At 41.3% G+C, this 12,987-nt stretch overlaps 1 protein-coding gene across 1 annotated transcript in view; it reads left to right on the forward strand.

Moving 5' to 3' along the window:
- The window catches only part of scin (scinderin), a 55,029-nt gene extending 43,063 nt beyond the window's left edge, over positions 1-11,966 (forward strand). Inside the window, exons 9-16 of the mRNA XM_063899037.1 lie at positions 6,327-6,448; positions 7,539-7,629; positions 8,610-8,789; positions 8,877-9,054; positions 10,191-10,303; positions 10,639-10,716; positions 11,020-11,080; positions 11,731-11,966. Coding sequence (XP_063755107.1) covers positions 6,327-6,448; positions 7,539-7,629; positions 8,610-8,789; positions 8,877-9,054; positions 10,191-10,303; positions 10,639-10,716; positions 11,020-11,080; positions 11,731-11,894 — 987 coding nt within the window. The 3' untranslated portion in view covers positions 11,895-11,966. The remainder of the gene's footprint in view (positions 1-6,326; positions 6,449-7,538; positions 7,630-8,609; positions 8,790-8,876; positions 9,055-10,190; positions 10,304-10,638; positions 10,717-11,019; positions 11,081-11,730) is intronic.
- The last annotated feature ends 1,021 nt before the right edge of the window (positions 11,967-12,987 follow it).

The following is a 12,987-nucleotide window of genomic DNA, read 5'->3' on the forward strand; positions in this document are numbered from 1 at the left end:
CTGGTAGAAACCAATTTCATATGTCATGAATTACTCAGAAACGTCTTTTTATCAAATGTAAGCCCTACGATCAAAATAATCTGCCAATGGAGGACTGGGTAGCCTAACATGCATGGTGGTGGAGGTGGTGAAGGTATATCAGGGTGTAGGAGAGTAGTAGTAGAGGTAGTACTAGTTATATCATGGTGTTCATTGAAGGCTTAACTATTTGTGCTCACATAAAAGACTCGTTTTAGTTTAAGTTTGGTTAAGTGTCCCAAATGTTTTCTAATAAGGCCCACATTTTAACATTTAGTGTTTGAAATTACACAAAAAAAGGTATAATTGACTTCCCCATGGTCAAAAACCTCTAATTCAATTCCAAATTTGGCGACATTGATCCAGTGGTATACATTCTGGGGTAGAAAATACATCTAATACATGGTTGCAATTTTGAATAATTCATGTGGCTATTGATTGTTTTGGGTAACTGGACCCAGGGATGAACATGGACATTTTGGTGTCCACTTTTGAGAGATTGTTAAAGCTACCTGCATCACTACTGGTGCAGAGAGCATGTGAAGCGGCCCGCTGTTGCCCCTTTCCCACCAAAGCGATTCCAGGGCCAGTTCGGAGCTAGTGCCGGACAAGCACCGGTTCTTCCTGTTTCCACCGCGGCTCTTGCCCCGAAAACCAGCTGTGATCTGACACCAAAATATTGCCGGTCTAGAAACAAGAACCAATACGTCACGTCATGCTTATGATGGAGGGGAATGAGATTAACCTGAGCAATAACAGTTCATGGAGAGTACAGCAAATTAAAGCTGTAACTATCGGTAGCGCTGAGCAAAGACACTAGAACACGACCACACACTTGTAAAAAACAAACTTAAAAATAAAGCCAGGCAACATTAACCAGGCTTAGTGTGATGCTGTTTATTTTTACCTTACTGTAATGACCATCTGTTCACTGTTATTATTCATTGGGAAGAGCAGGCAGACTAGTGCTGCAACTAACGATTATTTTGATAATCGATTAATCTGTTGATTATTTCTACGATTAATCGATTCCTCGGATGAAAAACGCACCAAAAAACTGTTTTCCATTATTTTATTCAGAAAACTGTGTTCACAAAATCTACACACAAGAAAATCCAAATGTAGGCAATGTTCACATTTTCTAAAAAATTATTCAATGTGTACTAGTTCACTCCTGTAAGAAATGTTCATTTATTCGAAGCCCAGGATTCGGTTTAAAAGAAAGAAAGCAAACCTCCCTTAAAAGTTATAAAAGGAGTGTTTAATAATGGATGCAGTAGTAGGTTTTACAAATGTTTCACAGCTGTGGCTCAATAGCCCGGGACACGCGTCCACAGGCCACTGACTGAGTGGAGCTCATCAGTAGTTACTGTCTGGCGGTCCGGAGCAAAAGAGAGCGATCTCAAAATACAAACATGTTTTATAAAACCATCCCTTTCCGACCATACAATAAACAACTTCAAAATAAGACGCTCTCCGCTCTCGTGCTCTCATTGGTTGGTAGTGGGGGGCTGGATCCTGTTGGCCGCTTGTCACATGGGGTTCTCCGGACTCTTCTATAGGCTGACGTCGTCAGGGGCGGGTCCTCTTATGACGTCACCGTCGCCATCTTGTTAGTGAAGTCCTGGAGCTCTCAACTACAATATTCTATTATGCAATCCTTCTGAGGTTTATCAGGTATTAAACAGGCAACTGTATCATTGCAGCATCAATGAGTGAGAGGTAGAGGCGGTGTGTTTAGTATGTAACTCCACTGGTCCTTCTCCCTCTACTCATATATACAATACAATATTAGCTTAATGCTATCTGAGGCTAAAAACAACATCCGGTAATACTACCGGAATTGGACAAATATGATCCGTCCAGAAACAGTGAATTATCTTTTAAAGTTCCGCTCCAATATATTGATTATTTCTAACACTCCTTACCTTCAAGAAACTCATAAAAACTCACCTCTTCAAACTGGCTTTAATGTGTGATTGTTGTTACATTGCTCGATTTTAATGTGATTTTTACTTTATTTATTTACTGTCTTTTTTTTATGTACCTTTGTAAAGCGACTTTGAGCACCTGTAAAAGAGCTTATAAAATACATTTCTGATTATCATTATTATTATTAATAAATACAGCACACAGTGTCTCAACCAGGGTGGGAATTTCACGGCGGCCATGGCCTTCATTGCCCCTCGGTCTGGCCGTGATGCCCCGAAAATAATTGTACGTCCAACGGCCACCGTTGTGCCCTGTTAAAATCTCGAAGTTGCTTTAAAAGTGTCAGAGCGGTGGTCTGAGCTCTGAACTGCATTAGTCCTTGTAGCTTGGATTGGTTGCGCGCACCTCACATGTCATCATCGCATCATTCAATCATCATTGTAGCGTCTCGCTGTAAGAATACAAGGAGGCCTCGTGTCTCTTTTTGTCCGTGAGTTTATTCACTTCTGAGACAGTTTACTGTTGTCCGTAACCACGCCTAAACAACAAAGAAGAACGTTAATTATTACTTGCACACATATATATATAGCCTACCGTTAGCTCTCCCGTAGCATTCCCCCGTCTCTCTCTCTCTCTCTCTAGGAACCTCCCTTCTCCTCACCCAGTGGCGTTTTTATATGTACAAAACTGGTGGAGCACGAACAACTTAGATATATAAAGGCTTTTTGTACCTTAATACATGGAGTAAAGAGCGCTATCACAAAGCAAAACTTTACAACAACCGTGATGCCTCAGCATGAAAACATCAGACCGTAGGAAAACACAGACACTTGTCACCGTGGTTACAATAGCAATCGATCCATCGATATATAAACTATACTTTCGCTCACCAAAGCTCCAGTAGATGGTCAACTTCTTTCATTTTCTGTTTGTATTATTTAGCGCTGGTGATGTAGTCTAAGCCCTCTCGTATCCTCTGCATAACTACACTTTTCGCACACACACTTACAGCCAATCAGCTCTGACTTATGAGATGACGTCTCAGTGGGGCTGCGAGCGCTTTGCTCCACTTGAGATTTATTTTTTGCCGCACACATTGAATGAAAAACTACTCTATTCAATGCACAGTGTAGTAGAAAAGTAATTTGTTGTCCATGTCATTCATGTGTTTTTATTATCAGAAAGTTAAGTTGTTTATTTGTAAGCTAAAAATCCAATCTCCAAATTTTTCCCTAAATGGCCTTTGTGCCCTGGCATGTGGCCTTTGTGCCCTAAAAAATGTTTTGACACAAAAGGCCAAATGGCTTTGCCCCTGAAATGACAAAATTCCAAGCCTGGTCTCAACCCAACCCACTTTCTGCAATTTTGCAAGCACTTTGAAATAGCTGAATCAATAAATTGGCACAGTTGAAATAAGTTAGAATACGTCAAGTTAGTCGTTAGTTTGTTTAGTATTTAGCCGTGTAATAAGCCGGATAATGTTCAGCAAGCTGGTCATTGTTGAAAACAGACACAGACAGTATTATTAAAGAGACTGGCGCAAAGCGGAGGGATCTTGATCGGGTGTTTTTTTTTCTTAAGGACCGCTTCGCTGTACATTTTCCTTTACTTGTCATGCAATATTGAGCAAACAACCAGTGTTGTTCAAGATGAAATGCTCCTGTAGAAAAGGCTCCAAGGTTGTGTTGGTGTTCAGTATTTTCAGTTGTCCTGTGTAGATGATGAGAGGAGGAGGGGCTAGCTCACGTGTTTTGTGTGACATGGCACTAGCTCAGAGTCAGACGGTGGCAATTACAAGCATAGACATCTTATATCATAGACAGAGCATCGAACGCTGCTGCCGACTGGCGCTGACGAGACGCGTGGCCGCCATCTTGGTATGGTGATCCGCTCCACTCAGTCTAATTTGTTTGGCAGGAGCAATGAACTGGCAGCGCATTTAATTAATCATACCTCACTGAATACCATTACCAATACCGTTTTTTTCTCATACCTGTAGCTATGATAAAGGACACATGTTTTGGCGTGTTTTATTATTCATAGTTGGCTTAACAGTAATAGAATATTCTGATATACTATAAGTGACCAGGCGTCCGAGATCAAAACTGGGAACATAAATCCCAGAGAAGGGGATTTTTATTTTATTTTTTATTTTAGCTATTTTTAAGTTGAAGAAACAATATATGATTAGGTTATATATATATATATATATATATATATATATATATATATATATATATATATATATATGTATATCCTACATAAACAATGTATGAATACATTAGATATCTATTTATCTTAGGGACCTTATAGACTGTATCTCTTGACTGTTGCTGCAGCAGCAGAGAGTTTATTCTGTCTTGACACTTTGTATTGATATTTTGTATTAACAACATTCTTTCCTTAAATGATTATAATGTTTACAGTGATTGTTTTATATGTATTGTTTATGCATGTCACTTTGGATAAAAGCGTCTGCCAAATACTTAAACATAAACATATATAAACACCTGAAAGTCTTTATATCAGCTAAAACCACCTATCTGTTTCACTGGATTCAGAATAAAACCAAATTCTGTCTTACCCAACAATGTTAGTATTTGAATATTGTTACTTGAACGACTTATTCATGGTTACAATTATACTGTTAAGAAAGTATTGTCTTATGCTTTGCCTAAAATGAGAATGCATCATAATCAGTGGCGGCTGGTGAATTTTGTTTTAGGTGGGGCTGAACGTGAATGACAGAAGTCAAACGTTTTCTGTAAGTCTTCACAAGGTTTTCACACACTGTTGCTGGTATTTTGGCCCATTCCTCCATGCAGATCTCTTCTAAAGCAGTGATGTTTTGGGGCTGTCGCTGGGCAACACGGACTTTCAACTCACTCCAAAGATATTCTATGGGATTGAGATCTGGAGACTGGCTAGGCCACTCCAGGACCTTGAAATGCTTCTTACGAAGCCACTCCTTCGTTGCCCTGGCGGTGAGTTTGGGATCATTGTCATGCTGAAAGACCCAGCCACGCTTCATCTTCAGTGCCCTTGCTGATGGAAGTTTTCACTCAAAATCTCACGATACATGGCCCCATTCATTCTTTCCTTTACACGGATCAGTCGTCCTGATCCCTTTGCAGAAAAACAGCGCCAAAGCATGATGTTTCCACCCACCACTACATGCTTCACAGTAGGTATGGTGTTCTTTGGATGCAACTGCATTCTTTCTCCTCCAAACACGACGAGTTGAGTTTTTACCAAAAAGTTCTATTTTGGTTTCATCTGACCATATGACATTCTCCCAATCCTCTTCTGGATCATCCAAATGCCCTCTAGCAAACTTCAGACGGGCCTGGACATGTACTGGCTTAAGCAGGGGGACACGTCTGGAACTGCAGGATTTAAGGCGTAGTGTGTTACTGATGGTAGCCTCTGTTACTTTGGTCCCAGCTCTCTGCAGGTCATTCACTAGGTCCCCCCGTGTGGTTCTGGGATTTTTGCTCACCGTTCTTGTGATCATTTTGACCCCACGGGGTGAGATCTTGCATGGAGCCCCAGATCGAGGGAGATTAGCAGTGGTCTTGTATGTCTTCCATTTTCTAATAATTGCTCCCACAGTTGATTTCTTCACACCAAGCTGCTTACCTATTGCAGATTCAGTTTTCCCAGCCTGGTGCAGGTCTACAATTTTGTCTCTGGTCTCCTTTGACAGCTCTTTGGTCTTGGCCATAGTGGAGTTTGGAGTATGACTGTTTGAGGTTGTGGACAGGTGTCTTTTATACTGATAACGAGTTCAAAAAGGTGCCATTAATACAGGTAATGAGTGGAGGACAGAGGAGCCTCTTAAAGAAGAAGTTACAGGTCTGTGAGAGACAGAAATCTTGCTTGTTTGTAGGTGACCAAATACTTATTTTACCGAGGAATTTACCAATGAATTCATTAAAAATCCTACAATGTGATTTTCTGGATTGTTTCCCCCATTCTGTCTCTAAGTGTACCTATGATGAAAATTACAGGCATCTCTCATCTTTTTAAATGGGAGAACTTGCACAATTGGTGGCTGACAAAATACTTTTTTGCCCCACTGTATGTTCAGGGGACCGCTTCATTTTTATTGTGAATCCTGGAGTTTCTCATTGGCTTTTCATACTGTTCCAAATATCCTCCATTAAAAATACAAACTATATAGACAAAAGTATTGGGACAGTCCTCTTAACCCTTGAACTCAGGTGTTTCATTCAGTCCCATTGCCGAATGTATATAAAATCAAGCACCTAGCCATGCAGTCTTATTAAGAAATAAAATGTCTGTATTTAATCTATCTACATTTTTCTAAATACATTCACATGTGGCCCTTACAGTATTTTGTTTCCATCCCCCAGATCTGGAGGGTGGAGAGCAGCGGCAGAGTTCCTGTCCTCCGAAAGAGCTACGGGCATTTCTACGGTGGGGACTGCTACATCCTCCTGTACACCAGCGGGAGAACACAGGTCATCTACACCTGGTGAGTCACATGACTGTGTGTGTGTGTGTGTGTGTGTGTGTGTGTGTGTGTGTGTGTGTGTGTGTGTGTGTGTGTGTGTGTGTGTGTGTGTGTGTGTGTGTGTGTGTGTGTGTGTGTGTGTGTGTGTGTGTGTGTGTGTGTGTGTGTGTGTGTGTGTGTCACCAGGGTAAAATGTTTCCCTAGAGCAGTGGTTCCCAAACCTTTTCAGTCAGGGCCCCCTCCCTAACCTGGTTCCAACCTAGATTGGTAGGATTAATTGTATGTAGTTGTACAAACATTACATTTTCTCTGCTAATAATAAATACACACAAAGACCCAACTATAATTGTATAAATTATTATGGATTGAACATGAACAAAGTGCTTGTTTTGGCAAATCATCCTGAGCTCTGTGAAATTAACAGTATTTTTATTTTATATATATTCAATATATATATGGTTGTTTTTTTTAATGGAAAAACTAAACTAATTGGAAACAGAATTAACATTGCGTTATTGAATGTATCGTTTGGGTTCTGGGCTGCTAGCACACATAACATACCTGCAGTGGTAACTGAGTACATTTACTCACTTACTCATGAGATGTGCAAGATAACTGTTATTTAGCAATAATATAAATGTATTTTATATATTTTTAAAATGATAACGAAGAGCAACAAACGTTTGATTACAACTCCCCCCCCCCCCCCCCCCCCCCCGGTGTACCCACGTGCCCCACAGTTTCAATACCTCTGCTCTAGAGACATATTGTGGTGTGAACTATCACAGATCGTTTTTGGAGTATGAGACAGATCACCGTGTGAGATAAAGACGCATCTGGAGAGTTTGAGACTTTAGGATCAGAAAGAAGGAAAGCGAGCTCCAGTGTGAATCAGCTGTGGGTCTGAGGATCGATGGGCTGGGCTCACACACACACACACACACACACACACACACACACACATACACACACACACACACACACACACACACACACACACACACACACACACACACACACACACACACACACACACACACACACCGCAGCACTGTGAACTTTAATCTGAGTCTTCACTCCTCATTGTCCTTTGTCTCCTTGCGGCCCCCAGGCAGGGGGCCAGTTGCTCTGTGGACGAGCTCACAGCCTCCGCCTTCCTCACCGTGGACCTGGACCAGTCCCTGGGGGGCCGCGCAGTGCAGGTACAGCAGGGGCTCTTGATCTTCAGCCCTGCGTGGATGCCTCATGTGTTAGAAGTGGTGTTGTGCGGATTGCGTTACACCAGGGGTGTCTAAACACACGAAGGCCACATATATAAACACACACGAAGGTCTGGGCCCCTCACTAGAGATGAGGTATATTGCCTCATAAGTGAAGTTAAAAGTTAGTATCATTTATAGAATGTAGCTAAATTATACTTGATACTTGAATATGCTTTATGTAAAAAAAAAAACAGCCTCCATCACAGCTCTCGAGAGGGTTTAAAACTTTACTTTATTCTATTACAAAAAGAGTTGTCTGTTCATTCTTTAAAACAGAAGCCTCGGATTGCTGATAACAAGGGGAAATATGAAGGCTATATTTCAAGCTTGTTATGAAGATAATTTATTGTGCTTTTTTTTATAAACTAAGATTTGCTTGAACATTTTTTCAACTTTAATTGACTAAGTTTATTGAAAATTGCCCCTATTAACACATTTAATATATTAATTAATTTATGTATTCATGTATTTATTTATTTAAGAAGTGCAATATAAGACAAACACAAGTTTCATGTTTGGGCCATGTTCCATCATACTTTAAGAATTTGCTGAGGGCCAATTCAAAATGGCCCACGGGACCGCATTTGGCCCCCGGGCCGTAGATTGGACACTCCTGCGTTAAACAAACTGCTAACTGAGAAACACAAACAACAACACAATGACATATCAAAAGTAACACAATCATACAGGAAGTGGGAGGTTCTGGATACACAGCAGGTCACTTTCTAATTTCAATTTTCATTTCATACATTTATTTATATTCATATATTTTACAGAGGCGGAAAAAAAGGAAAAATATTTTAGGTAATAATTATATGTAACATAAAGAACAAAATGTAAAGTTTAAGTTTGAGGTGCCTCTTGTTTATTTTATTGATTTTTTTTTATGGATAATGAACTTTCTCTCCGTCTGTCCTCAGGTCAGAGTGTTCCAGGGTAAAGAACCCCCACACATGCTGAGTCTCTTCAAGTCTAAACCCCTCGTTGTATATAAGAGTGGGACGTCCCGACTCAGAAGCAGGACCCCCCCGCCCCCCCCTCCTCCAATCCGACTCTTTCAGGTGCGGCGGAACCTGGGGGCCATCACCAGAATCGCTGAGGTTAGCATTTACCTGCTGTGTGCACCACGGCGGGAGGGGGCAGGTGATGGAGTGTTTGATTCTGAGCCGGATCTGTGTGTGTTCCAGGTGGAGCCCCGGGCCCCCAGCCTGAACTCCAATGACGCCTTCCTGCTGACGATGGCTGATGGGCGGGGCTTCCTGTGGGTGGGCCGAGGGGCGAGTGAGGAAGAGGAGAGAGGAGCGCAGTACATGAGTGAAGAGCTGAACTGCAGGAGCACATGCATCAGGGAGGGGGGGGAGCCAGGTCTGCTTCCATAAAGATTATTTTATATTATTACTATCATTACTATTATTTATAGTCTGCTATTAGAAACTTTAGAGTTTCATCTTCTGAACTCCTCCTGAGCGACAGCTCTGACGCACAGCCAGGTAAAGTGTTAATAAATTAATAATAAAAACATAATAAATAGTCTACACATTTCTCATATTTAATCTGTACAAAGACCCTTCATGGGCACAACATTTACACATGCTCCTGTATGTTCTGAATGCAGACACACATTTACCTGGGTATTCATAAAGTATTTATTTGATCATTTAAATGAAAGATTAAAACACCAGCCAGAGCTGTAGAGACCTTCTCTTTTAATGGAGGATGTGAATACTGCAGCTGGAACAGAGAATACACTGAGTGGATCCCCAGTTCTATCTGACCTCTGACCTGCAAGGGGAGGGGGGAATTGCTTGGATCTTGTACTTGAGTAAAAGTAGAAGTACTCAGATCTTGTACTTGAGTAAAAGTACAAGTACCAGAGTGTAGGAATACTCTGTTACAGTAAAAGTCCTGCATTCTAAATGTTCCTCCAGTGAAAGTAGAAAGTACTCTCATCTAAATGTACTTAAAGTAGCGACAGTAAAAGTAGTCATTGTTTGATTGGTCCATTTCAGAATAATATCTCTGATATGTTTTATAATGATTGATCATTAAAGTGTTCTCAGAGCTGGTAAAGGTGCAGCTAGTTTGAATGGCTTTGTATACTGCAGGGTAGCTGCTGGATTTACTGCAGGTGAACTAAAGTCTGATTTAAGGGATATTATATTTAACATCATTAATCTAAATCAATAAGTAACAAGTAACTAAAGGGGTTAAATACATGTAGAGGGGTAAAAGTACACCATTTACCTCTGAATGGAAGTGGAGTAGAAGGAGAAAGTAGCATAAAATGAAATATTCAAGTAAAGTACAAGTACCTGATCATTGTACAGTACTTAAATAAATATACTTTGTTACCACTGATAAACTATGTTTGCTGCTCTCACTTATTTATACTGTGTGTGTGTGTGTGTGTGTGTGTGTGTGTGTGTGTGTGTGTGTGTGTGTGTGTGTGTGTGTGTGTGTGTGTGTGTGTGTGTGTGTGTGTGTGTGTGTGTGTGTTGCAGCGGAGCTGTGGGAAGCGTTGGGGGGGAGGACAGAGTACCAGAGCTCAGAGAGTCAGAGCATGGCTCACCGCCCCCGCCTGTTTGGATGCTCCAACAAAACGGGCAGGTTCATAGTGAGTGTGATCCTGTGGATCAGGTTTATTGATAAGCTGCTGTGATTGGATTCCTGCTGATGTGTTTTTTGCATTGTTTTTGTTTCTTTGTTTTGTTTGTATCTTATTTAATTCTAGTTCATGTGCATGTCTTATCTACATGACAACATATTTCCTAAATTGGGATCACTAAAGGATATCCTGTTCTATCAGGTCTAGTGCGGGTGTGATGGGAGTGAATTAGGCTGAAAGTGGCCGTGGTCTTTTGAAACACATGTATTCCCAGCATGCACCTGTAATCTTCCTCCTGTGATCACTGAAACACTGCTTCGCTGACGGGGGGGTTCTGTGTGCAGGTGGAGGAGGTTCCAGGAGAGTTCACTCAGGAGGACCTGGCCGAGGACGATGTGATGCTGTTGGATGTGTGGGACCAGGTACACACACACTGAGTCCTCCCTCTCACACACACACACACACACACACACACACACACACACACACACACACACACACACACACACACACACACACACACACACACACACTGAGCCATCCCTCTCACACACACACACCCTGAACCCTCCCTCTCACAAACCCTGAGCCCTCCCTCTCACACACACTGAGGACTCCCTCTCGCACACTGAGCCCTCCCTCTCACACACACACACACACACACACTGAGCACTCCCTCTCACACACACTGAGCCCTCCCTCTCACACACTCTCTTCTGCTACAGGTGTTCGTCTGGATTGGGAAGGATGCCAATGAAGTGGAGAGGACAGAGTCTGTCATGTCTGGTGAGCATTTGGTGGAGACCATGAGTGTGATGAAGTTTTGCTGTTGTTTATGTCTTCCTGAGTCTTAAGTAACCAATCAGTATGCAGGGGGGTTAGCTCTACATCAGGGGTGTCCAGACTCTTTTCACTGAGTGCCGCCTACAGAAAAAAATACGAAGGGCTGGGCCACTCACTAGAAGGGAGGTATGTTGCCTCATCAGTTAACTTTTAAGTTATATGCTTTTGAAAAATGTTGTTACAAAACGGTTTGGCAGCTTATTCCTTAGAAAAGAACAGAGATTGCATATAATAAGGGGAAATATGAAGGATATATTTCAAGTTTGTTATATTAATTACTTATTGTGCTTTTTATCAACTAAGATATTTTATATAATGTTTTATTAACTGAAAATTAGGCTTATTAACACACAAATACTGTTTAATGTATGTTTACATATAGCATAGTTTGGGCACCCGTGCTCTACATGAACATGAATTACTAAAACAGATGATGATGACTTGTAGGACCAGGGGCCCAGCTGAGGTCTGTCTCTGTAATAAATTACAAAATTAATATTCTTTAAAAACCCATTCTCTATTTCGTCTGCGTAGAATGTCACATGTGCCGTTGCTGTGTGTTGACTTTAACGTGCCTCTCCGGCTGTCTGCAGCCAAACGCTACATCGAGAGCGACCCGAGCGGCCGGGACCCGCAGACCTCTGTGGTGCTGCTGAAACAAGACCACGAACCCCCCACCTTCACAGGCTGGTTCCTGGCCTGGGACCCCTCCTACTGGGATTCTGTCACCAGGGGCATGAAGACTATGCACCTCTAGATTGTTGGATGCGGATCTACCGACGAAACTGAATGAAACTAATGACAATAAAATAAATGAATGTCTTTGAAACATTTGTTTCCAGTGAAGTTTTTGTTTTAGTGGTGATTTTGTTTTACATAGAAGTGTTAGACCATGCAGGCATAAAGCTTGCAACAACATGGAATTTGCTCAAAATACCAAACAGATCAACCATTGTAGCATGCCTCACCCCCCTCTGTTTCAGCCCTGTTCCTGACGTGTTGATTCTGTGACTGTAGTTTAAAATGAACTAGCTGCTGCTGGCCACGCCCCTTTGGAGCATCATTATCTCTCCTCTGAAGAGATAAGTTTGTAACGGAGAAACTCAGCTAAATGCTGCTGTGATTAAATGTCATTTTATGTTCCACACCACATCCAGCATTATTTCTGAAACACTTCTCAGTGTTTACCACTAGAACAGAGACATTATATGTATTATATACACAACAACTCTTAAAGGAATACTCCGGAGTAGATTCACCCTAGGTTAATTTGAACCGTGACATCCAGCCAAGTAGCGCACCCGAAGTTTTTCCAATCTTGTCCGAACATCAGCCGAGTTACGGAGTTCTCCCGAATAGCTTAGTACACGCGCTAACGGAACCTCGACCTATCTCCAAAATTACCACACTACAATCACCTGTTATGACACCAAACTTCTGCAGTAGTATAAATGTGGTCTGTACTCACAAAACGATGCATTTCGAAGTTTGTACATAGTCCAGGAGTGTATTAGTATCAACACAAGCCGAATAGCTTCTAATCTGCTAAAGCTGCGTCGACGTCACTGGGCTATTCCCAGATCAAGGAATTGTTTTCGCCTTTTCCTACTTAAGATTTAAACAGGACAACATTTCTGTATTTAAAATCAGTTTTTGTTCTGAGATACAGAATTTTTGGTTTTCATTAGCCGTAAGCCATAAATCATCAACATTAAATCAAATAAACACTTGAAATAACTTACTTTGTGTGAAATGAATCTATATAATATATAAAAATCAATACATCAAATGTTACTATGTGCTTACTTATGTAATTTGCCTAGCTAAAGAAGTGTTATGAAGGGTGTTAT

Source organism: Eleginops maclovinus, chromosome 13 (assembly GCF_036324505.1).
Source record: "Eleginops maclovinus isolate JMC-PN-2008 ecotype Puerto Natales chromosome 13, JC_Emac_rtc_rv5, whole genome shotgun sequence".
Taxonomy (NCBI): Eukaryota; Metazoa; Chordata; class Actinopteri; order Perciformes; family Eleginopidae; genus Eleginops; species Eleginops maclovinus.